This window comes from Scatophagus argus, chromosome 12 (assembly GCF_020382885.2).
Source record: "Scatophagus argus isolate fScaArg1 chromosome 12, fScaArg1.pri, whole genome shotgun sequence".
Taxonomy (NCBI): domain Eukaryota; kingdom Metazoa; phylum Chordata; class Actinopteri; family Scatophagidae; genus Scatophagus; species Scatophagus argus.
This window is the reverse complement of record NC_058504.1, coordinates 7820975-7848220: the sequence shown is the minus strand read 5'-3', so window position 1 is coordinate 7848220 and position 27246 is coordinate 7820975. Positions and strand designations below refer to the sequence as shown.

Sequence of the window (27246 nt, the reverse complement as noted above, 5' to 3'; positions counted from 1 at the left end):
GAATCCACCCCCCCCAAAAAAAAAACACAATGAAAAACGAATTGCATAGTTTATGTGCCTTCCATGAAAAGCTGGTTCTCTGTCTTCTTGAGGGCTTCTATAAAGCTTTCTATCACACTGGATGTACAGGATTGACACATTTTGAACTCAGTATTGATAGCATCTCAGCATCATCTTCTACATTACTGGACTGGACAGCTTTCCGATTGTGTTTTCCATTTATTTGGTTGTTGACTGTAGTTTCTTTATGCAAATCACTTAAAAAAAATCATTGTGTCTATCAGTGGATACGCTAACCATCCAACTCATCCAAATGTAGGACTTCAACAAAAACAGAAAAAGGACAGCCTATTTTTTCCTTGTATACAAATAGAGATGTTATATTATTATTGAAATATTCAGGACAACCAAATCATACAAGATAGCCACACTAGTGTATTTTATTTTTAAGGCAATTATGCAAAAAAAAAAAAGCTACAAATCAAAAATCAATATCTAAAAAAGCAAACTTAAGCAGTTACAAAAATCATTAACCTTTAAAATTTTAGCAGTGTTCTAATCGTTAATTATTTCCCTTATGAGTCTGTTTTATTTTTTCTTTCTTCTTTTTCATATTATTATTTGCTTTGTTTTGTTTTCCTCTCTTCTCTCCAGCTGACTGTGGCTCACAATCTGTAATCTGGTTGCTCTGTCCACCTTACTCTCTTTTTCCTTCATCTCAACCTTTTCTGTCTGTGCAGTAATTTACCTCACTGTGGTGCTAGAAGTCATGATTGTTTATATTCAAGGAGGAACCATCTTGAACACGCAGGACTCTGATTGTTTACCCATCCTGCATGTGACATCACAGTTGCTCTCTTCCCCCTCAGCGCTCCTCTGTCTCCTCTCTGTCCCTTCCCAGTCTGATTGGCTGTGGAGTGTCACCCCCTGGCCTACTAGTAGTCACAAACCAATTCCACCAAAGAGGCTGAAAGACAAATTAAACTTAATGCCACGTAACAAACTCAGCGGGCTATTGCACACAGACAGGCGTTGTGTTAGCTGGTGGAGAAAGGGGACTTGTGTGCACTTTTTGATCTGCATGGAAATCACGAGTCAACGTGGAGCCGGATCCAAAACACATTTGGAAAAGGAGGCTGGGGTTAGACAACAAGTGCAAAATTGAGATACTTGTAAAACATTTGCAATTACAGCTGATGAATTCTGTTAACTGCGAGGCCAACGGAGTTTGTGTTCGATCTCATTTAAGAGAAGATTATGAAATACAGCGGGTGGTTGGGTTGTAATAGCTTGAAAAACAAACTGTGTCTAAAGGCCTATCAGAGAAAACAAAAGTACCAACCATTGCTTATGTAGAACAAAAGCTATCTGTCCCTGAAATTAATACTTGACAGGACGAGGGAAACAAGGCTGAAGTTGCTAAGAGATGGCTTAGTGGAAAGGCTTTGCATTTAGGAAAAGGCTGCCACTGTATGGAAATCACATCAATAAAAAAAGATTAAAAAAGATACTCACATTTTCTTGTGAAAATGTTTACCAAATCTGTACTTTTAAGTATTTTTCTCAACTAAAAACTAAGATAGAGCACCGACTTTCACAGAACCTTTCCAAGCATCAGTCAAAAATGGCCAAACAGTTGCAGCAGCACATCCACACAGTGAACAGTGAGCCATCGCACATCAAGTATTCTGCATAAAACCCACTGCTCTTGTACTCATACTTCTGAGCTGGATTAGATATGCACTCCATATTCTGCTGTCTGGGATCATGGGGTTGAGTTAATGAAGCTCCACTGGGGCTTTCCCATGTGAAAAGCTCCAGTGACGGTGCTGACATTGTCCTCTTTTTAAACGCAAGTCCCAGTGTTAACAAGCATCCTATCACTCAATTAGGCAGTCACAGAGACACTGAATTTTTACTACAGGAGGACGGGTGCACACACAATGACGCACACTGAAAATATGACGCACAAACTGAATACATCGTGTTTAAATGCTAAATATCACTTTAGAATATATTAAACTGGTTTTACACAGTTAATGTTTTCTGGAGTGGTGGGGGGAGGATACTGTTTTGCATGATATAACAAACACAGTCATATTGGTAAATGCCACGTAATGGAAATGGGTAAAGAAACATGGTCTAGATACTCCAGGTCTTGATATGAAAGCACAATATGCAAAATAAATGTAAGTTTAACATTTAACAACATCAAAAGAAATTAGATTTTTAACTGACAAATTCAGGACGAAGTTTAGAAACATCAAACTTTTTTTGGGTAGGTGGTGTCAAATCGGCCGATGCAAAGTTCGGGTATCAGAACATCTGTTAATATTTGTTAGCATTCAGGATGCATGCAATCTTATAACTAGGTATGGTAACAAACTAACGTACATATGTTGACCAATTACAAAACAGAATGAGACAAAAATGTATACTTTAAGGTACCATAAAAGAACATGATAAGAAAGACTGGCACAACCCAAACACGTTTTTGCTGAAGATATCCAAGTGAGTACTGAGAAAAGGAATAAAATATTTAGATGCATGAGGGATATTTATTTTTGAAGAGACAGATTTATAGGTACATTACAGCATACCTGAAGGCACATAAAAGTTAGCAGGTTGTAGACTTGGGAGGCTGTAAGCGGCAGGTATCAAAGAAAGCTAATATTCAGAGGGCTAAAGTTAAAGTGCACCGTGATACTCAGAATGGCTCTCATCTGAGAAGAGAAGATTAAAATCAGTGGGACATCACAGCAAGGCAATATCAAGTAGGAATGAGAGGAAATCTCCCTTGCTCGCTCGCTCTCCCACTCAGACACAGATGCACACGCACATAATATAGTCTCCTACAATAAACCAATTACTTGTCATTAATATTTAAGGACCTAATTTCCATTCATATGTGATATATTAAAAATGTGCAGGGATGAGCAAGGAAAAGGGCTGACCCTGAAATATTCACAGTGGGCTGGCTGCCCCAAACAGAGAGGAATGAACATCAGGGTGTTTTGTGCTTTATTGAGACAAATGTCTCCTGCCTGTGCCAGCAATTAATGGCCCTCCATCTAAAATGAGGAAAATGGTACCATTTGAGGCCAAAATGGGATAATATCCTCTTTGGTCAGCTTAAAGTAATGATGGATATTTAATCCAGAACGTATGATTTACTGGTGTGAGGAAAGGTCTTGGGTCATCAAAACAATTCACCGAAGGGATGCAACTCTCCACACACAGACACTGATGACAGCTTTCAAAATGGGTATGTGGTAAAATGCCAATTGCAATCTTGTTTGTGGGAAACTGCAGCTGTTAAACAATGAGCCTGAGAGAGTGAGTGGGTGTATTTGTTCATAGTTCTGTCTAAACGCCAGACGGACAGTGTCATGTCCAAAGAGATGAATTCAGAAGCAAGTGGAGAAAGACAAGATATGGGAACAGAAAGGGGGGGGGGGCAATGTCAGGAGAAGAAAAGCTCAAGATAAAGATGAAGACGAAGCTGTCTTAGTGGATGCTCCCTCCTCGCAATTAACAGAATCAGTAATAAACAACCTCGCTCTATAGGGAACCATAGCAAACAACAGAGCCTGACTTCCCAACACCCTGACATATAACATATCAAAAAGCTTATCATTGTACACACACTATTAATATGAGGCAGACTATTGCATTGTGGGTTGTAGTCTTGAGCTGAGCTTATATTCATTAGATAAAAGCCTTTATTACATTGAGACTAAGAAAACAGAGTTCCAATTGTAGTTTTGGGATAGGTTGAATTTTTTATTTATTTCTTTATTTTCCCCAAGAACAACAAGCTTTTCAAAGGTTTACATCAGCGAGACATATGGTTAATGAAAGAATACAGCTTAACAGGATTAAAGTATTCTGAGTGACAGTCATTGTTGTCACATTTGCTGCTGCATTCCGGTGGGCCAAAACTTGCATCTATGCACTCGTCTTGAACACGTGCTGTAGGGCCCCAAGCACCCCGTGTGCTGGTCAGCGACAGTTTTCTCGACTGACTGAGAGGTTGCTGAGTGTCATGTGTGGTGGCCGACCATGTGTGAGTGCGTTTGATCTGGTGGCTGGGTCAGCCCTGATGTTAACAGAGTTATTAGGGGACTTATTAGGGAGAGTCAGAGAGCCAGCTAAACCCCCCACTGATTCCATCATTACTGCCGTTGTGGCAGGGTCATTACCGCCCTGCTCCTGGGGCTTTGTAGCAGGGATTGAGAATCTGCTGGTGTGCGCACCACACTGACTCAGTGGGGAGATCGTGTGTGTGTGTGGAGAGTTGTAGGGACCGCGGTAAAGGAAAAAAGGTGTTAAAGTGAGGAAAACTACTGAGGGATTTGATCAAAACCAATGTGACGAAATCCCATAATTTATGACTGTAGCCATAAATTATAGTGAGATTTCAACCAAGCTACTTTCCGAAGACTGACCTTTGCGGGAACAACACAAACTTGAGGATTTTTCTTAACAGAACATGATGTGCAGTGACATAATCAAATAAAAAGTACAGAAGATGACAAAAACATTATAAGATAAATAAATAATATACCGTAATTTCCTGACTATAAGCCGCTACTTTTTTCACACGCTTTGAACCCTGCGGCTTAAACAATGATGCGGCTAATTTATGGATTTTGCCTCAAGACGAAAGTGACATTGAGAGCACCAATGAAAGAGAGACTGACAATGTGGACACCTGTGGCTTATAGACAATTGCGGCCTATATATGTACAAGGGTTTTTTTGCTTTTTAAATTTAGTGGGTGCGGCTTGTATGTGTGTGTGTGTATATATATATATATATATATACACACACACAAAGACACAACTGAAAAAACAACAAATGGGGTAACAATATCATCTTAAAAATTTTGCAAATTTTGTAATACTGAACTCCTTTGACATTCAGTATTACACCATTGCTTGATGTCTCTCCTTCTCTTTCTGTCCTTCTATCTTTGCCGGTTGTAGCATCAGTAACACAGAAGCATATATATATATATATATACACATAATATTTTGTTGTGGGGTTGGGATTAATTTTGGTATATACACTCTTTCATTGTGTAGTTTCTGCTGAGAAGCCCAGACATCACCATTACAAAGTGGCATATGCCCTTTGTCCATCATCAATTGATGTGTGCAATGGAGGAAACATTTTGGAAGAAAGGGGGTGTGAAGTTTGCCAACATCAATCTTGTTTCAAATTGAACTGCAAAGTTCCAGCTGAATGAATTGCCTTTCAAATGCAGCAGGCCATGGCTACACACATTCAATCCCGAAGTGAATCTGATTTGATCCCAAAGAGCCATACAAAGGCACAACCCACTGATTGATAAAGCGAACTGAGGGGAGATGAGGGTAAAAGAGGAAAAAAAAAAAGGCAAGTCAATGAAGAAGATTCTGAAGAAATAAGAAATAAGGAAAAGCCGATACAGCCAAGTGAAGCCAGAAAAGGAGGGAAAGGACTAGAGAAAGAAAGCAAAAGGGGAAGCTGTTTTATTGGAAAGATAAAAAAAAATCTCTATGACATGGGTTGTTCCACAGGGTTCATTAAATGTCTCGCACACAAGTTGAAAAGGAGTGTAAAACTGGACTGGCTGATAACAGATTGCTCACCTCTGTGTGTGTGGGTGGTAAAAAAACACTCAGTGATGCCAAAGGTGAAATACATGCATTGACATCACTGATATTTTGATTTGGTTTAAGGAAATACCATCTTCTTTGGATAATCTGGCTGGATTATTATTGTTATCATTTAAGATGACTGCAGAGACAGAGAGAGATCAGCTGCTGAGTGAGCTAGATTGGCTTTTAACAAGAGACAGAGAGCAGTGCACAGTGCTGTCAATTCATCAGGTTGTCTCAACAGAAACTGCCTATACAAGCACAGACCGGAGCTCATTCCGGTCTGCATGTATGCATAAATCCTCTACCTGCCACCCACCTGAACAAGTCATCTTCTCCAATTTAGAGACTCACATCCACATGGACTTTTCATTCCACCTCTACTGGTCCCTGCAGACTGTATTGCCTTTGAAACTATGTCAAGCAGCCCCAGTCTTCTAGGTGATTTCTTTATTGTGTGTTGTACTGCATCACATTACAGCCTACTTGTAGGATCAATAAAGGATTACCTTATTTTATCAATGTATGAGTGTGGAAGACTTTAGTAATGAACTCAAGAGGACAGAGGAAACAGAACTAAAGTTTCAGCTTTAAAAACTTTGAACTCAGAGCAGTTTAAAAGTGGCAAACTGCTGTGCTTTGTGCATAGACGCACACAGCATCTCTCTTAGTGTCTTTGTGGGGAGATGTACTTATCACTTCTGCTTATTTCACCCACCTGCACAACATTCACTATCACATATATAAAATATCCACACTCACTTTTGTTAACTCAACAATTCTTGAGTTACGTGGTAACAAGGACATCGGCGGAGTTGATAAATAATTAGACCGCCGGTGCATTTGGCAGAGCTACTCTGACCCTTGTTCAGTGAGATGAATATCACTGGTTTCATAAAGTGGTTTTAATGGTTCTTTTCATTGTCTTTAATTTGTGATTTATGGTTAAATTGATTAGTTTTGTGTGCGTGGTTGTCGATGCTGCGAGATTCACATTCATGTCACCAGTATGACTTACTCAATGACATGTCTTTGGCCTTCAGAGTAACTAATAACTGGCAGATGTGTTGAATGTTCAATCAGGCCAAAGAACCATGTTATAATAAAAAAAAAATGACAAAGAAAAAGAAACACTTTTAGAAGATCGAAGCCGTGCTTGAAATCACTGTTGATTATCATTTCCTTTTCTTGGAGAAACTCATTAAACAGTGAGACTCATAAAAGCAGCAGGGGAGATGACAGTCCTGCATTCTCAGTTGTTTTAGAGGCCTCTGTGCGCAATAAGCATCTGAAAATTGGGGGCTGTTAAAGTGATTCTTTTTTTTTTCTTTTACTGCCTAAGTGTTGTTCTTCAACAATGCAAGTAACAAGCAAGAATCCCAAGGAACGTGAAGTTAACAGAAGCCTTTTTGCACCATTTTCTGAGGGCAGCTCCGCAGGGAAGGCATTTACACCTGCTTGCCTCATCTTTCACGATACACTAGTCCCCCGAAGTGTGCTCTACTTATAAATATCCACATCTAAGACGTGGCAAAGATGGAGGCACCACAAAGAAAAATAAGGAAAAACCAACAAGTGTGTATGTGTATGTGTGTGTGTGTGTGTGTGTGTAACAAAAAACAGTAGCAATATCCCAGACAAATGAAGTCAGTTTTCGCCAGTGACCTGTTTGTCAAATCAGCAAGAAGGATTTATGGTCTGTGGTTACACTGAGAGGTTACAATGAGAGTACATCACCTCAAGAATTAATCTTGCAAGCCTATATCCCTCCACCTGAACCTACAACACTGCTTTAAACTATACCAGTACCAGCTTGACTTGAGATGGCAAAACACTCAACTAGGTCAGATTCAAAGCGGAAATAAGGCAGGATATTTCTGACAAAAACGTTTAATGTTCAAGCACACTTATTATTACATATCCTCAGACGGCAAATGGCTGAAGGTTTATACTGCATGAAACAGGAGGAAGAGAAAAACAAACGAACAACTATGGCATTTTAGGAAGAATCCATCCAGCACCTTTTCTGCAATACCATCGACATCAAAGGCCTTCTCTGTGACTTTTAACTTCACTGATGAGGGAGGGGAGTGGGTAGATATCAAACATTAAACAGCATTTTTCATTCATGAGAAAATCATGTTCTGTTTCAACAATAGAGGGAAAGAGCTGATTCAGTGAAGTCGCCGCAGGGGTAATTGATAGGGATCCAGCAAAGGTAACTCCCAGGGGAAATGCTGGATCATGAATTCTTACCCTGCCAGCGGGAACATGGACTATCTATAGAGCCTTTTTTTTTTTTTTAAATAAACCCCAGTGGGTGAGAAAGTGAATTTAATAAAAAAAAATTAAAAGGACATTTAAAGCTGAATTAAAACCATGTGTCTGTGGAACTACAAATGTTAAACTGATTTCACTTCAAACACCTTCCTGAAAATACATTTTATAGTAGTAGTCCTCTGCAAACATATTGCTGATTTATTAGCACTAAACGCATCTCCCTGAATAAGATGCATGAATTGAATAAAAGACCCTAATTAAAATTAAAATCATTAAATAGGGACTGCACAGGTGTCACAAAGATCTGACTGTCAATGACTACAGAAATGCCACAGAGCATGTGTCAGGAAATATAAAATCTGGCAGATATTCCCTTGTTAAAGGTCTATCCCTGGCACTTCATTAATCTGTGCAACAACTATTCTTTCCTACACACATTCGCCCTGCATTTGTATTATGCTGGAAAATCACCTTGCGGCAGCTGAGGCAAAATTGCTATGTATTTCACAGAACAAGAAAAGGAATGAGCTTAATTTGTCGACCTGGAGGCAGTGAGAATCATGTAGCAAGAAGCTGCTGGCAGGCAGACTGGTGTGCAAACGGATGGTGGGTTTAAAGGAAAAGTTGAAGGACTCTGTATAGTTATGTCCACACGCCCTGACAGTGCTCAGATTTGACTGTTCTGCGCTTGACAGGCCTCTGACTTCTCCCCTCCCAGTGCTGCTGGACTAAGAGGGGTGTACACACATACACACACTATCAAAGAAGTGGAAAAACACTCAAATTGTCATGGGAGGAATACATCAAGTGCCTTCACACTCCCTCTTCTGCAAAGAACCAAAACTTGCTCTGCACTGCTTGTGTTATTCATCAGCAAGTTAGGTATCCTAGTTGTGTATCTGAGAAACAAACTGGCCAGGACATGAAAACTCCCAGAGCTTCCTTCACAAAAGCCTCCCATCTACTGGACTGGAAAAGGCAAGAAGCAAGCCAAGCATAACTGCTCTCGGCCCACACGTATGTGTACAAGTTTAAGTTTGTGCGCATCCAAGCGAACACACAGTGACACTCATCTGAAACTGCTCAATGCGTACAAACAACAAATTCTCTCACAAACGCAAGCAAATACAAACACTGCACCAAGCCTTGGTATCCCTAATTGGCACAGAGATTTGACTTGAGAGCATATAGAGATGGTGTTCAAATGCAGTGGAGAAAAGCGCTTGGTTTTAAGATAATTAACATTTCAGTGAGAAAAAATGGTTTCTTTAAGTGTCATAAGATGAAAGTGTCTCGGCATCTAGAGACTAAATGAAGCATGTGTGTGGAGATTAATTAAGGAAAAGGTGAAGACAGATGACGCCTCCTTACCTTTGCTCTGCGAGGAGAAGCAGAGGGAGAGCTGTGCAAATAGGTCAGGATTCTCAAACTTCTCTTCTTTAACTTTGATCCAGAAGCAATTCTCTGCCATTTCCTGAGGCACTATCTGCAATGACACAAGGATTCCATTATCACCACAATCAGAGACTGCCACTTCACCAACCTGCCACTCAAAAAGTTCTTCTCACTGGAGACAGGGTTTTTGTGTGCTTTTCTGTACGTGGACACACACGTACATGGTCAAAGGATGCACATCAAACAACAAATAAAACACTCCAACCAACCCATCCTCACCCGCATGATGACAAATTACACACATATTTGACCATATGAAACAATGATGCATGGATGTGTGACTAAACTAGACACACCAAAGGTCTTGTGGATCTCTACTGAAATCAACCATATGTATGAACCCCTACCACCAAGACTTGCCTGAAACAGCAAAGCCTCTAAGAAGCAACAGCACTCCCACACACACACACACACACTGAGGTAATAGCAGTCCACAGGGATGGTGTCTCATCCCTTCTCTCCTCCTCTTTCATCCCCCCCCAAACAAAACTCAATAGACAAGACAGAAAGCAGGAATTTACAGAGAGATTCAGGAATAAACAAAGCAGGCTAATATGTCATGGATATTACTGGCAAATGTTGTGTGGGACACTACACTACATCTGCTGTACATTGTCCTAAGTGATACTGCAACACAACACTGTTGTGGCTTTTTAGTGAGGGTCTGGACAAGCAGTTGGGTTATTGCGCTACTGCCATTAAACCCCTCAAAACCAAAGTAATAACATACAGAAAGAGCTTTAAGTGCAGGCCAGCCAGAGAGTCCCAGCTAATGTGGGCACTAATTCCCAAGGCCATAGAGGTGATAATTGTAACAGTGTTGTAAAGTTCTATAATAGTCAAAATAGGTGCTTAAATGGGGGGGATTATAAATTGTTCATCATGAGCTGGCATTGGTATTAAGTGTAGATAAGTAAGTTCCTCTATACTCTTATTTTCTCTCATATGATCCACTCATAGCCCTCGAAAGCAGTGTATGTCATGCCTACAACAGCCTTACCCAGAGAAAAAGATGAGGCAGCAAATAAGAAGGGAGCAAAAAAATTCCAGGATGCAATGACTCATATAACAGTCCCCACACTTAAAACAACAACATCAATCTGAGAGTTCAGGATTGCGCTCTTAAGGACAGCCTTTTCAAGAATACCGACATATCACTGAATAACCAAACAGTAATTAGTCAATAATAATAATGATAATGCATCCATCCACAAAGGCCAGTAGTTCTCTTTTATGATATGCAAATATGATATGCAAGTACAAGCACTGCATAAGTCTTGATCAATTTGCAAAACTATTGTTAGTTGTTGTTGGTTGTGCACAGCTTAAATCTTATTGTCTCAGCTCTGTATTCATTATGTACTTCTACACCGGAAATATTTCACATAATGAACATACATGTGAGAAAAACCATCATCATGTACATTACATGCAAGCATCAAACGCTTGCATCTCCTTCTTCAGCCAAAACGTGGCCAATCCTGATGATCTCATACTCCCATCTGCTGCACAGAGAAAACATGAAAGACTCTTGTCCCACTTAATCGAGACAAAAGAGAAAGACTGCTTTTCCTCAGGTGGTTATGAATTTCATTTGCATCAGCAAACTACAATTCCTGTAGAGGCAAGGTTAATGCTCCTGTACATTAACCTCTTTCTGTAGAGTACTACCCACATCGCAGAAAATGGGCAAAACACATGAGCAAAACCACATAAATACTGCACAAAGAGAAGAAGAAAGAAGACCTACACTGTCTGGTCTGGTATTAAGAGAGAAAATAAAAAAAAAACCCAAAAACAAAAGTTGTTTTTCAGTTGCGTTTTTTGATATTTCTTTTCTCACCGCCATTAATAATTTTTCCTTACTATTCACTTAACTCCCACACAGAGTGAAGAATTTGCATGCATGGCATTTTAAAGAGTCCTTGAGGTGACAGAAATTCAGCCTGTAAAATGCTGCTTACAATTCAGTAGCCGGTGTTTGTTTGTATTTCCAGATTTCTGTCTCTCCTTTATGTGTGTCCATTTGGTGGCCTGTTGTGGAATAAATAATGTATCACGGAAACCAAAATGTTTCACATTTCTTTGCTGGTCCCTTAGAAAAACTAGAATTACTTGCTGCATGGCTGTATGCCTCCACACACCTGTCAAGTTGCAGTTTACACCCATGTCTGTACAGACTCATGTAATATACACAATGTTGTAAAGACACTTAAAGAACTTAACAAATGGCAGTAAGTGTAATGTCTGGCATGTATGATTTCAGCAAATAATTTCCCATAAGGAACATCCTTGTCTTCACTTCATCTTTTACAGAGGAGTACAAAAGACTTACAGAGAGCTTCATCACATGATGCAACAATCATCTGATCCTAAATATCAGAAAAAGCAACTAGTTTTGGATTCCTGCTGTCTGTGAATGTCTAAGTTCACGGACAAAAACTGAAACAGAGGGAAATTCTTTTCAAGGTGGCAAGTTTAGTGTCACCAATACAGTATACATCTGATCAAATGTGAAACGGTCAAGTTCTGGTGATGAATAATGTTTTTGCAGCACATTGAGATATCATAGTGAAGTTGACCTTTGACCTTTTGGATAAAAAATGTCATCACTTCATCATATTAGCCTATTGTACAAAATTCAAGATGCAATTTTAGCATGAAATGTTTTGCAACCACAAATCTGATCAGCTTGTGCCAAATTTCACAAAATTCCCTATGAACTAACTACTAACTAACTATGAATGGAAAACCTGCAAACATAGTGCAAACAGGAAGAGATAACTACAAGGGCCCTTAACACATTAAGAGATGCATTTAAAATTCCTTTTTAATACTATACATAGCTTGATTTCACTTAAACCATTGAATATGGTGTGCAACGCTAACATGATGTCAAAAGAATGATGATGTTGACTTTTTGTTGCTGTCAGTAATTGAAGACTAAAATGTGACATCATACAAACATAAGGAAACAACCAGTAAATTAATGCTAAGAGCTCCAGAGGCGATGGATACATTAGCTATGGTAAAATAGAGCCCACACACGAGAAAATGTCCTATTGAAATTGTATTCGAATGTGATGGAATATTGCACATCCCACTCTTCATTCAATTATGCTAAGAATGTGCAAATCCAAGGACATTTGAGTAGTGAAAACGGTTTACTCTTGTATCCTTTGCAATGGCTGGCTGGATGTAGAAAAATGTGGTCCGTGGCTGCACGGTTGTTTGACTAGATTAGAGTGCACTTGAATAGAGCTCCTTTTGATTTGGATCTTCAACTTTGCATCCCTTTATTGTGAAGGGATACTCAAAAATCCTTTCAAGCCAGGGCTAAATGTTGGCATAATTCTAAACAGTCTGCACTATATTTCATGTCAACAGTGCAATAATATTTCCATGGCAGTCTCAAATCACCAGTCGGTGAACATGAGACTATATATGATAATGAATACACGGTTACCATACCTTGGACCAATTGACCCTCTTCATCACAGTTTCTGGCTTATAGGTTTTCTTTGGCTCCAGTCCATAAGGCAGCTTGATGACAGGCAATGCAGGAGGCGGTGGAGGCCCACCCGGGCCCCCGAAGAAAGGCGGAGGAGGTGGAGGCCCAAAACCAGGGGGTGGTGGGGGTGGTGGAGGTCCTCCACCTGGAGGAGGAGGAGGTGGTGGTGGATTGCAGGCGTGGCCAGGGAGAGGAGGAGGTGGAGGAGGGGGAGGGCAGCTACCAGGTGGAGGTGGGGGAGGCGGTGGTGGAGGAGGAGGCGGAGGTGCTGCACCCCCTGGTACGGGTGGTGGAGGTGGTGCTCCGGGCACAGCTGGACCTGCTGCAATCTGCAAATAGAAGTGTAGAAATGTTAATGATGGCCTACACATCAAATAGGTCCCAATGTGACATCTCTAAGAGGCAAAAGCCAGCGTTTTAGTGCCATGATCTTTGACTGTGGGCAGAGAGCAAAGTCTGGGTGTTTGTCTGTGAATAAATTTGTCAAGCTGACATTACTGAGTCCTGTAAGGAGGAAATTTAAAATGCAACTCTGTCATTGTCATTGTCTCATTTCAAGAAACATTTTGCATTTGCACCCAGTATTCTTTAATTACATTTTTGATTGAAACTTTTAAATTTTCATTTATTTCATGTCACAACATCTCACATATGGTGTCACAAAATGTGTCATTTTGTCATGTCACGAATGACAAACATGTCACAAAAACTATACTGACTATACTATCAATTCATAATTGTCAAAAATTCATAATTGTCAAAAAACAAGCTCTGCTGCACCTCTGTTTACAACTCACATTCAGATGAGTTCATGTGATTTTAGAATAATGAAATTTTGTTTTAATTGGCCAAAAGGTTAGTCTAGTATGTTCAAAAATGTTGGGGGTAAAGTCTGTGTTCCACAACAAAAGATAAGAATGTTGCTTTTCCCATGAAGTCTGTGCCACGAGTCCTGACAATGGCAGGCTATTACACAGCAGACAGGGCTGTAATTAGACCTGAGACTGATAAGACAAAGTCTTCCAGTCCTTTGACATATTTGCACTACCACACAAACCACAAGCACAGGTAGTCTGTGATAATCAGTGATAATGCCCATAGAAAAGTGTTGAAGTTATGCAAATGCAACAATTACAGACACCCAAGCTTAGACAGGGTTTGATCTAAAGTTGATGAGATGCCGGTTCTTACCAAACAGCATTTCCACTCGCACTTCTCATTTCCAAAAGCAATTCTCCACTATGTGCTTTTTCCCCAGGCACTTGATTGCGTGCGTAAATGTGATTGGTTTCATATTTAAAGACATTACGTTGTGTTTCGTTATATAATGGCATTGGCCGATTGTTTATTAGGGCCAAAATTAAAAAGGTGTTCTGCAAGGAGCTTCTTACACAGATCACCCAGAGCCCGTCAGTGAAAATCCACATCCAGTCATTACATGTCTGTCAATCTTGAGTCCTGCGTGGCCCATTTCCTCTTTCAAGATTAATATGAGAGAATGGAAGCAAATTAGATGCTAAATTAGAGTGCAGTTGTTTCCATACTAAAGGGTCCTCTGAGTCTCTCTTCCTCTCTCTCTCTCTCTCTCTCTCTCTCTTATCTACCCAATAATAATCAACAGTGTTTCACAGGAAGAAACACATCAAAACAAATGGAAAAAAAACAACAAAAAAAAGAGATCCATAACTTATAAATTGTGCAAAATGGACTGAAATGATCATAGATACTCCAATATCAGCCGTTACATTTATGTAGCCTTTGCATGCTTTACTGTATCTGTATTCAAATGTATCTGTATTCAAACATACATTCATACATAGCTTGATTCCACTTAAACCATTAAATATCATGCTAATATAACATGATTTCTAAAGGATGATGATGTTGATGTTTTGGCTGCTGTCAGTGATATGTGAAAATAGATAAATATATCTATACATTTTACATCATACAGTTATTTATGAGTTTTAAGATCCTGATTATTTGTTACATGTTGATTGTTTTTATATGCATATCTTCCGGTGTGCTTTAATATTTTGGCAGATGTTACTTTTGCAGAGCCCATCTGGAGCTCTCTCTAAAGTAAAATCTGGGGATAATATAAAAATCTAACCCATCCAATTTGGATTCACAGTCTTCTGGACTCAAAGGGGAGGTCAGCATGGCAGGTAATTAACTCTGAATGCTATGTGATTAAATCTATGCCCCAATCTCATCTCTGATAGAGGAATTCAATCACAGCGTGTTTACTTACGAAAATTGCATTAAACAAGCGGGAAATGTGTTTCAGTAAAAACCACCCCAGAGTTTAACTATAGCTTCTGTTGTTTCATTTAGCTTAACAGAATAAAGCTATTAACATATATAGGTTTTTCTGAAACATGTTATCATTATTATCATTGTTGTTTGGATTGATTGATTGATGTCAAGAGACAAAGCAGTCCATCAAGTGTGGCACGAAATCAGCGTAAATTTCTTCTAACATTTCAGTTTAAGATTTTTTTCTAGCATATGAAGATAAAAGAAAGCACGTCAGTTCATATTCAACAAAACTTATTAACGTATAATTTAAAGCATACAGTGCGGCATACATGCAGATGGAACAACAGACAGGACGAAGGATCAGTTCCACAATCAACAAAGGATGAGAAGCTCCACAATCCGGTTGATTTAATGCAAGACGTGGATTAGCAGCTAATTAAATGTGAGATTTTGTCAAGGGCCACACATGCAAAGAGGACACCCACCTTGGCATCAGATTCCCTGATGAGCCTCTGAGCCTCTTTGAGCTTGTCTTTTTCAAAAGTTAACTGTGCAGGTACAACACACACACACACACACACAAACACACACAAACACACATACCGTGGGAATACACAACAGACGGCAGGGCAACAGAGAGGCACAAATGGGGGTGGGTTAGATAGACAGAGAAGAAGAACACCAGTACACTAGAACAGAACAGGTTCAGTACTCACACCAAACATAAAAAAGTTGGAGAAAGGTGAGCAGGGGAAAAGAGGATGTCCCTTATACAGTTAATGACAATGAAAGTACAGTGTTACATTCCCATTTTGTCTGAATGAGTTATTTGATGTGCGAAAGGCAGAGTGTACTGTACTTTTACATCTAAAAGATGTAATCTATCTTCAAAAGAGCATCAGTGTAGAACACTGACAGCAGCATGAAAGGAACAAGGCACAGCATCACCGACAGATGGTACACCTTCAAAACCCTTCTTCCATTTCCTTTTTTTTTTTCTTTTTTTCATTTTTGGCATCGCAAAGTACATTTCTTAACTTAACATTCTCAGATGTGTGATGGGCGCTGATTTCACTCACAGAGTCTTTGTTTTGAAAATGTACCCATTTTGCTTTGATATTTCACTCCGTGCAACCTTGCCAAAAGAAAGAAGATGGGAATGTATTTCACAGCAGCTGAAATGTAAAATTTTTATGGAGTTATTCCTATAGTGCAGAATACATCTTACTATGGACTGTAGAGAACTAAATATTTAATGTGTATAATGGAAAAGAAGATGGAAACTTTTAGTGCTGTGACTTAAAAAGAACTTTCATTTTGCAAGAATTTCAGAAAAGGGTAGTGAAGTGCAGCATTTAAAGCAAAGAAGTTTGAATTCATCCTTCATCCTTGGGGATTAAAAGTTAGAGGATGTGAGATATATCAAAACAAGGCAGAGGGATTTTTATCAGGTACGGTGTGCTTTACTCTCTCAGAAGTCCAGCTCTTTTGTCCATCATTTTCTGTAGAACTATTAATGTAAGAATATGAACAGAGCAGTGGTTCCCAGTCTGTTTGAAAAAAGTGCTCCCACATCTTAGTCTGATCAATTCTAAGACCCCTTCAGTAACACCATCACTTATGTTAATTTTAATAATTACACAATTAATAATAATAATATGCAATTTTTTTAGTACCTTTTGGGGTACAAGTAATCCTGGTTGGGATTCACTGATGTAGAGGACATTTGAATGAAACTGATTTTAAAAGTACACACTGTGATAGCGACAACATTGTGAGTTTTGCTGTCATTATCACTTGAGTCAAATTCTGCAATCAGCCGGGGAGGAAAGAAGTCTGGGGAAAAAAAAAGAGAGAGAGAGAGAGTGGTCCACTACAACTCCGACTGCTCTTGAGGAAAGGCTAAGTCAGCCACAAGACTGCCAGATTGTTAAAACCTACTAATGGGATAGTACAGAATGCCCCGATGTACCACTGCAGTGCGACGGTATTCATCATATCCGGTACCAATTCAGTGAGTGCTTCCTTTGTTTTTGTTTTTTTTAACCTTCAGTGGTTGCAAGCAAAGGTTTGGCGAAGGGTGGATGATTTCCACTTGTTGTGATTCCTGTGTCCTTTGTTGATGTTTACAGGCAGAACCTCCACTCAACTCAATTGGGGGATAATCAAACAGACACATCAAACAGGCTGCTTGTTACAATGCCAAAGTTCCCAGAGAAAGGCCCTCATTAGATGTACCGGTTCACAAACAAGGTGAAGATAAACGACTCAGGCATGCATGTGTTTTGATTTCTGACAGGAATTCTGTCTCGGAGATAAAAGGTTAGGGTTATGGCTCCCACTTCATTCATATTCAGCAAAACAGCAGTCATAGTAGAGCAGCTTTAATGGACAAACTGAATGGATGTCCTCAATTCAGAGATTCTGAGGTAAAAGGAACTTGAATTACCTTGCATTTGTTTGCCTCAGCCAGTCTGCTGAGAGTTTTTTATGTAACGAAGACTGAAGGAATTGAACAAACATTATTAATTGTAATTTTGAGGTTTGAAAATTGAGGCTATCACCATCTTGACATGTACGATTCCAGAGAATAATGCTGAGAGAGAAACATACTGTCTTCACTTAGAAAAGATCTTTACAGAGAAGTACCAAGGACTGAGAGAGGGCAAAGTTATACATATACCTATAAATAAATATATAAATATATTTTAGATATAAAATGTTATCACTTCATTATCTTATCCTATGAGACAATGGTGTGAAATCTTGTCACAATTACTGTACCAATCTGATGGTTATTGTCAAAACACATTTCATTTGAGGTCACAGATTTCACAACCAACATTTAATCATTTCATTGTGTCCAATTAATACTGGTGCTAAATTTAGAGAAATTCCCTCAAGGCACTGGATCAACAATTGGAAAGCATAACACTACAACTATCACCATTGACGATGCAAAAAAAAAGGAGATAACTCTGAATTGCTATTAAAGAACCTGCCTACTTAAGCCCTTAAAAAATGTGACCAAAATTATTATTATTATTATTATTGTTATTCTTATTTTGGAGGATTTTGGAGGATATGAAAAATCACTGCTGAGAATAATGTCTGTTGATGTGGCTCTTCAGCAGTAACTGGTCTTTGAAGGAGCTTGCAGACAAACAGAGGAAGGGTTGACTCTCCAGGGCTTCTCTGCTCTACACTACCTGTTAATACACCACAGTCAGTCTTCAAAAGAAAGAGGCCTGCTAGGAAAGGGTGAGTGGGATGTGTGTTATGGGGAAGAAACACACCTTAAAAAGTACCAATAACAAAAAAGAGGGCAAGCAAAGGTAACAGATTCTGATGCACTCAATTCTGACAGAGGGTGGAGGAAGAAGAGTGCAAGGGAGGAAAAGGGCAAGTAGGCAGAGAGGTGTTTCAAAATCTGATGGTCTTATTAAAATCAGCAGGCAGTTATAAGGAGTAGAGTGTAAGATAAACTTGTTTGGTTACAAATGCAGGTAAGATGTACTGATGCAGAACTCAGGCATATAAAGCGCAGGAGTCAGACAAACACAGAAGTTTCAGGAGAAGAGAATCAGAATTACCGCCTCGTCGTTGTATGCCTTTGTGCACCAGTGAAGTCACAGTTTACATTCATCAGACTCACGTCCAGGCTCACATATGTAGTGACCACTGACATGTGTTAAGATGGACGATGCCTGCCCACTTCCTCCCACTATACAAAAATGAAGACAAAATATCCCGGATACGAGTGCCGCCTTCTTACGCCGATGAAGTCAGTGAGTAGTGATGTAGAGTGCCTGATGGTGATCAGGTGGTGGAGCCGCAGGACAGAGTTCCCACCCACACCCCCGCCTAAATGAGTCATGAGCAGCACTGTTAACATGGAAGGGAAGGGGTTTATGACCTATACTGGAGCCCGACATCAGGGATGTTTTGGCCTTATTTTTGGGGAGCTCTCTCACCTGAAGCTCAAGGTCAGCAAAACCAAAAGGCTTTAAATATGGATGTCGCTGCAAAGAAGCTACAAATTCTTCAGTAGATCTACACAATCAGCACAGTTTCAAGGTGGACTCCCAAGATGAGTGCCACCAATTCAGTGTCTGACCAACTGTGAAAAATGGTCACAATCTCCTCTTCTGTTCCTGAGTTATGGTGGGAAATAATGGACAGAAAAGAGTTTTTTGCAGAATATTATGATGTCACAGTGAAGGTGATCTTTATCTGTTTGATTAAAAAAATGCCATCACTTCATCATTTTATCCCATTAGACATTTGTGTGAGATTTTGTTGTTCACTGTTGACCAAATTCTAATCATCTGAGTCTAAGTGGACATCTGTCACAAATCTGAAGAAATACCTGAGATGTTATGTTCCGGCACAGAGGCATAAAATCACTGTGTGACTTTGGCCAGGACAACAGCCAAAACTTGTGCTTTATCACAGCATTTGTTGAGAATCTAAAAATTTTAGCTCAAGGACTGAAGAGACTGAGAAAAGCGTTTCTTGGATCATACATGCAGTTGCAGATTATCAGACAGGGAGTGCCAACATAATGCAACCAACCAGAGACTAATGTTTGAAAGAAAAAGCAATCTTTGATGTAAATGTAACTATACCATTTTCACTACTGGTTGATATTAAATTCCCTGAGCAGGGAGGTAGATACACTGCCCTTTTGTCCCAAGGTGGTACTAAAGTGTTTCAAATTGGGTTTAGGGGGAAATTGCAGTCATTTTCAGTGCTCAAAATGGACGGTCGAAATGATTTGGAGGCCAAGAAAAGAAATGTAATCCATCTCAGCGATGATAGAATTACATAGGAAAAGCTTCAACAGTGCAATTCTCCTACAAAAAGGGCTACAACTTAAGAAGGGGATTGACCTATTATTAAATCAAATGTTCTTGCATGGATAATAACTCCTACTTTAAGCAGCAGCACTTCTGAAAGTGGGGTGGGAAGTATCCTTCTGAACAAATCAAACCTAGTGGGATCCATTACTTTTTTGTTCCTGTTATCTTAAGCATACATACTTATTCTGTATGAGATTGTATAAGATGTTTTTTTTTTTTTTTTTTTTTTTTTGTTTAAAAAATTTAAAAAAGCTTCTGGACATGTTTATTTTACTTTCTTCTTTTTCATGCTTGTTTTTGGAAAACATACAATATAAAAGATCTCTGGGGGAATGTAACACAACTTTGCAGAAGAGTGGGATTTCTCTTTATGAATTTACCTGGGACTCCAGGGCCTGGATCTTCTCCTCCAGCTCTTTGATTCTCTCTTCCTTCTTCTGAGACTCGGCCTGAGCCTCTTGCCGTGCACTGAACTCCTCATCAAACTGCAAGAAAAAGAGACAGCAGGATGTCTATGTGCACATAACAAACACTCGTGTAAACACACGCACAGGTGGGTGAGAGGCACGGTGTCTCCAGAGAACGGCCACAGGGCACATCGACAGACACCAAAAACACGCTGTCTTACACTCTCTGTCCGATTTCTATTCATAGCTCTCATGGCCCTAGAGCCCTGTTGTCCTTTGTCTTTGTTTCTGGCCTGGCTTTCATGTATGTTGATGGATCTAACCTTTGCAGAAACCAAGCCATGTCGCTACAATGATTTCACCGGCCCAGCAGGGTGCATGGTGGGCTGGTGGGACAGGACTCTTGAGGAGAAAACATTTCCAGGACTCCTTTGCGGTCAACAGACCGTGGTGAGGCTCCTTGAAATACATTTAAGTATTATAGATAATATGTAGAAGATGTTAAGTATGAGAGGTCATAAACAGCCATAATTCCTTCTGGACTCCCTATACAAATATATTCTACTTTCATATATATACATATTTTTGCTCTAAAATTAATTTCTTTTCAATTTCTTGTATTCATATAGTCTAACTCATACATTGTGCAGGCACGTGCATCACAATGGGATGTTCAATCTGGAGAAGGTGTATAGCGTTTTACTGCGGTTTCCTGGTGAAACGACATGTTTCCTCAAAATGTTCACATTTCAAGGATTTCAGTCAGAAATTTTCTTTTTAGGATTGCTTAGCAGATGGGAAGGGCATGGGAAGACATGGGAAGACAGGCAACATACTAAGTCGACTAAGGCAACATACTAAGTCGACTAAGGCGACATACTAAATAAGAACAAAGACAATTGTACCAGCAGGTTTGACTGATAGCTTATTGGAGCACACCACACTGGACTTTCACTCAGTGGACTTGGGTTTGTGTCCCACATGGAACATATTATTTTTATATATTTCTTTTTTCTGTTGCAATTTGGTTAGTTGCATACAACAAAATAACTTGGTTAGGTTTAGGAAACGACTCAAGTTTTACCCATTTCATGTTAACCGCCCATTAGAAAGGGAATTTGACAGAAAGCCCATGTAGTTTCCGGCTTAAGACTGACCAGTCAGCGGTGGAATGTAACTAACTACATTTACTAAGTACTTAAGTAGATTTGAGGTACTCGTACTTTTGAACAGATATTGAGCATTTTCATTGTATAGTTAAACATGAGCAGCACGATGGCGTGGTGGTGGTTAGAACTGCCGCCTCACAGCAAGAGGGTTCCAGGTTTGAATCTGGGTCTGTGTGCGGAGCTTTTATTTTCTCCCTTAACTTTTACTTAACTTTTTAACTATGACTATAGAGAGTACACACTGTGGTATTACTACTTTTATTTTAGTAGAAACCCACGCATATGAAAGGACAATGTATGTGTGTGAGAGGGTCAGAGTGAATTATGGCATGTATGGACCCTCATAGGTAAAGTGTTAAATTGGTAGTCATTGTGGATATCTCAAATAAATGCAAAACAATGCAATTAGGACATCAAATAATTAATCAATTTAATGGTATTAAAAAGGAAAGTAAAGCTGGAACCCCTTCAAGAGCCAACATAAAATGCAAAAGTGTAGTAAAAGAGTCTGCACATAACTTAACTCTGTCCCGGCGCTGTGCACAAGTAAGTATACATCAGAACACCGGCATTGATCCTTGTAATGCTGATACGGATCATGTAGCGTCACAGCCATGTATTGATCAGGGCATGGAAAATCAATAGCTTGTCTGGGAGCTCTGAGGAAGAAAAAACTTTCCTGATGGGAGCCAGCCAACCAAGGGGGCTGTTAGAGTGATTAATGTCTCACCTTTTTGGAGTACTCTGCAGCCTTCTGTTCACTCTCTTCAACTTTGGCTTTATCCACACACTGATCTGAAAGATAACACAGCCAAAGTCACAAGATACTTCAAAGTTATCTCTGGATGATTTACTATCAGACTTGTTTATCAAAGTAAACTAGAGCTCGTATGATTTGAAATTGTTCTCGCAAAGTGTGTTTGGTCCACGACACGTTTACAACTTAAGATGGTATTAAAACTGTCACAGATGTATTGCAGCACACCTTAAAATTCCAAGTATGTTTTCAAAAGGTAAACCAGTTCTTCATAATCTCACAAATGAGTGATGTCACTTACCATTTCAAGGTTAGTGTATGATGGCATAGCACTTAAATTATCTTTCTATATAGATTCTTTAGTGGACCTACATATATTGAATAAAATAGATGCTTGTGATGGAATGGAAAACTCATTGCATAATAAAATAAAAATAAATAAATAAATAAAATGTCTGGGCAAAATGTTCTGGGAAAAGACATAATACATATTGTGTAGACTTGGCAACTGATGCAACTCCTGTGCTGTCCTTGGGACGAGGGGACAAGAAGACAAAAGGTGTTTCCATAATATACTGAATATCTCAGTGCTTGACAGTAACTAATTATAAACCTATAACTCATATAACTTAGAGAAAAAGGGACAGCAAACATCAAAAAGTCCACACTAAAACAGCTGAATCATACAAAGCTACACGCACGTTATTAATTTTATTGCCATGTGCACTGTTTCAGAGATGACGGCACAGAAAAAATTGCTTGACTGAGGGGTAAAAAGACTGCCTGCACAACCAATTACAGCTGAAATGATTAGAAGATCAATCAATTAGCAATATTATGTTGACTTTCAGCAGCCGAAAGCTGCGATTGGCCGACAACCGCTCTTGAAAGTTAGTGTCGAGGCTTGTGACTGGCTTGCATACAGTGAAACCAAGTCATGCTGTGCAACTCTTGGCTCATGCAGATGTGTTAATCAGTTGGCTTCCTTTTCTCTTCACCCCGTTCTCACTGTCTAAGTCTCCTTAAATAGCAGGAATTATCACCTAAAACTTGTAAGGTGTTAACTATTGCTTCAGGGTGTGTGACTTGTACAAGAGGTAAACAATTCAAAGCCTGAAGTATTAGAAGAAACCAATCAGAGTTTTGTTTTGTCAGTTATTTTTGACTATTTTTCAAGTGCTTTGTGTGTTTCACCTTTTTTTTTTTTGTTTAGTTTCGAGTGTATTTAAAATTGTCACATTTCACAGCTCCACTGTTGATGAATCATTTGTAGGACAATGTATGTGCAAGTCTTGTGTGTAAATGACTGTTAGATCACACATCTTGCAACACATTTTCCTTCAGAAAAAAAAAAATATTTGTGATTTGGAAACGACACTCGAATGTGACGCATTTCAAAAACCCATGTGGATGTGGCATCTAATTCCACATGTAATTTTTGTGTGAATTTAACAAAACACGTCCTAGACTTTTTATCAACCAATTTAATCTCAACAAAGTGAGTGAGAAAACTTACTTAATACCGCACCAGCCCTTTCGAGTAGGTTCAGAAACTTTTAATGAACATTTGCTGGCAAGTCACAGAACTGTTAGTGACACAACAGAGAAAGAGACAGACTGGTGTTGTTTATTTCTTTTCTCTGTTTGAAAAAAGATGTCCATTATTAATGCAGTGCAAACAATACTTTCTCTATGATCCGCTTTAAAACGCATTTAAACAACAATTCTGAATTGTTGGACTTTATTTACTGCATACAACACAAAATTTATCAACAATGAGACGACCCCAACTTTTGTGTCAAGCCACTGCAGGTGTTTGTCAGAAGAAGCTAAGATGGATGTGGGAGGATGACTGATTTTGAGGATGACTTCATCGCATGAGGATCTTACAGACTGTGATTACACAAATTCGAAGCAATTGAAAAAGTACCAATTAGGTGGGTGAAGTCCACGTCCAGTCTTTTACTGTAGCCGAAGTCAGGGTCCATCCCACTGCGATGCAGGACCACCTGAGACACGCATTCTTCTATCACCTTGTAATACTGAGGCCTGAAGAGGTCAGAAAACATAAAGCAGAACAATTAGACAAGCTACAGAAAGATATGAGTGACACAAACTCTACAAGGCTAATTAACCACAAATTATTCCCTTATCCAAGCTAGAGGTCACAGAATGCCATGTCACAGGCTGCTGCTGGAGAAAATAGGCACCCTATTAAATTTGATCACTTGCTTCACCCCGATCATGAAATTAGCAGATTAATGGGCACACAGGACCAAAGTCTGTGTTAGGTGGTCCATTTGAAGGTGACAGACGGTAGCCAAGGCTACGCTTGCCCTCTTGCCTAATTTGCAATCATCTTTGCCAATTAGAGCAAGCATAAAAACTGAAATGTAAATCTAATCAGTGTAAAGTATGTAATTGAGAGCACAATGACCAGGAAACCATGTCAGCCAGTTAGGCATGTGGCTGAATGCTTTGTGTTATCGGGCAGGCTGCCTGAATCAGCCCGAGAGTATCATTCCACCACACAGGTTGATATGTGACCTTTCTCACTAACATTATCAACTTTAATTGCGAGTGACATTTAGCAAATACAATGCCAGCTTAAGCTGAGCTCCAGACTGAGAAAAATTAATTTTCCAAGCATGACACTGACCAAAAAGTTGATTTGCAACTTTTTTATTCCTCTTAAAACTCAATTTGATATACATAGAAAGTTGCGTTTTCAACTGCTTGAGGTATTCAGTGATTGGCCATTGATGTTGCTCAAGAATAATAAAATATTCTAGATGAAAATACTAAACAAACAATTCTCTTCATCACAATTGCAAGCTCCATGCACACAAGCTTGTAGGTGTGACCAACTGTCAGCCAGTCAATTAGTGTGAACCGCTGAACAGTTATGGTACAGCATTACATGAAATATAGAATGGGTGGGTGTGTGTGTGTATAGGGCAGGTTTACAGAGTACAACCTCGGTTCTTTTATGAGCCCCAATGCATAAATATACAGTTTTCAGTAACAGCTAATTTTCCTCTGATTTACAGAAATTCTGTATTTCAGCAAACAATAGTGTCTTCGCAAACCTGACATACAATTTTTCAGCAGAAAAAGAAAATGTCTGATAGATAGTTCTGCATAAGAGCACGAATGTGTAGGCGCACTAATTTTAACTGAGCTGTAATGATTGACGTGAGCATTCTGTGAAGCTGTGAACAAAGCGCGGCAAGATGGGTTAATTTTGTTCAATACCAAACAAGATATCAGTGTTAAGTATCTACATATGTGTCAAAAAGAAAAGTGAGAAACTAAAAAATACATCATTATTATTATTATTGTTACTACTAGTAGAATTAGTATTATAAAACACACAAAAACATTAAAATAGTCATGAAGTTTATTTCTGGGGCTTTAACTCTATCTGTTGCCCATAAATTCAAAGACTTCCTGGTACCTTGTGGGTGGACAGGCTATATCATGTTGTGAAGAGAAATATGAAAGAACACAAAATTCTGAGCCAAAGCAAATAAGAATAAATCAGCATTTAGGTGCACTGTTTTGAAAGCATGAAATAACATACATTAAGCCTGAGCTGGCGGATTCGCCCACTCACGACTGGAACAAGCTAGTGAAAAGCACATCGCCCTGCGTGGCTTAAACACTGTGGCACTCAGCTTACAACTGTCACCAGTGTACACCACATTATTATCTCAATAAGTCGCCCTATTTTCCCTTCGTCCTCCATCCTCCGCCACCACCGTGCAGACAGGGGTTGGGTGGAGATAACTAGAGATGGTGAGAGTGACCCAGAACTGTCAGGCCCCTCCACAGTGGGCAGGGCTGGGCTCCAGAAGCTAGCATATGTCCCCTGCATCATTCCCCACCTCTTCTTTTACTTTGGCACCTTCATTTCTTCCAATGATAGCTTGCAGTTCAGCACAGCACCAGCCACTTGATCCAGCTCTGCTCCACATAACCAGTGTAATCCCCATATCACCAGGCTCCAAAAGAGCAGATCTGCTCTATATTTACTGGGTGGGTTTGATGTGCTCCCATTCATTAGGTTTGCAGTGAGAGATTAATTATCAAAAATAAACCGAGCCCTCGGGGGGATAGCAACAACTAATGTTGTGTTAGGAGGAATGACATTAGGCAGAGCACTTCAACAGTTTGCCCACTGTAGACCTTCTTAGAGTCATTAGAATACAAATCATATTATTTAATCATCATTTAACGTACATTATTATTTACACAAACCAAGGTACCACAAGTGTCATCAATTCCAACACAATGGCAAAAACATCAACATCGATCTTTTACTTTTAATATATCTAGCATGTGTGCAAATACATAATATATTATGAACATATTATATATTATGTATTATGAATATATATATACATATATATATATATATATTATGAATATCCATCCCTTTGATCACAGTCTGTCATACGTTTATACAACATATTTAACCTAAGTATGCCACCATTTAATGGTTCCAGCTAGAGCCATGCATTGCTTCCACACATCCTCTGTTTCTGTTCCAAGTTGACAAAATTATAAAATACGTGCTACACTATTTTACATTCAACCTATTTTGACCACACCATGAACAGATGCCAAGACGGAAAAAAAACAACATGCATAATATCTAGTGGACACAGCTGCGAGCTCTTTAGTACTGCATCTTCCGTCATCCCAACACACAGCTCTGATGTATGGGAAATAAAATGCCTCAGTTAGAATGAATTTCTGGTGGTCGTGTTTGTGTGTGCGCACGTGTGGATTTGTCCTTGCACTTGTGATGGAGGGTGGAGGAAAAATATTTTTTAAAAATATATCTTTAAAAAAACATACATCTTTTTTATTTTTTTTTTTGCTTTTATAGAGCA

The 27246-nt window shown here is 39.3% G+C and overlaps 1 protein-coding gene across 10 annotated transcripts in view; it reads right to left on the bottom strand.

The window, feature by feature from the left end:
* Window positions 1-27246, bottom strand: part of diaph2 (diaphanous-related formin 2) — a 337446-nt gene that overhangs the window by 192127 nt on the left and 118073 nt on the right. For 9 of the 10 annotated variants that reach the window (XR_006844809.1, XM_046405286.1, XM_046405289.1 and 6 more), the window contains 6 exons: window positions 24279-24397; window positions 22322-22386; window positions 20396-20500; window positions 15639-15701; window positions 12852-13220; window positions 9297-9411 (listed from right to left, as the gene is read on the bottom strand). Coding sequence is in view for 9 of the 10 variants with exons in the window: in XM_046405286.1 (XP_046261242.1) it covers window positions 9297-9411; window positions 12852-13220; window positions 15639-15701; window positions 20396-20500; window positions 22322-22386; window positions 24279-24397 (836 nt within the window). In the remaining variant the exon portion in view is untranslated. The remainder of the gene's footprint in view (window positions 1-9296; window positions 9412-12851; window positions 13221-15638; window positions 15702-20395; window positions 20501-22321; window positions 22387-24278; window positions 24398-27246) is intronic. The other variant, XM_046405292.1, reaches the window with a different exon arrangement.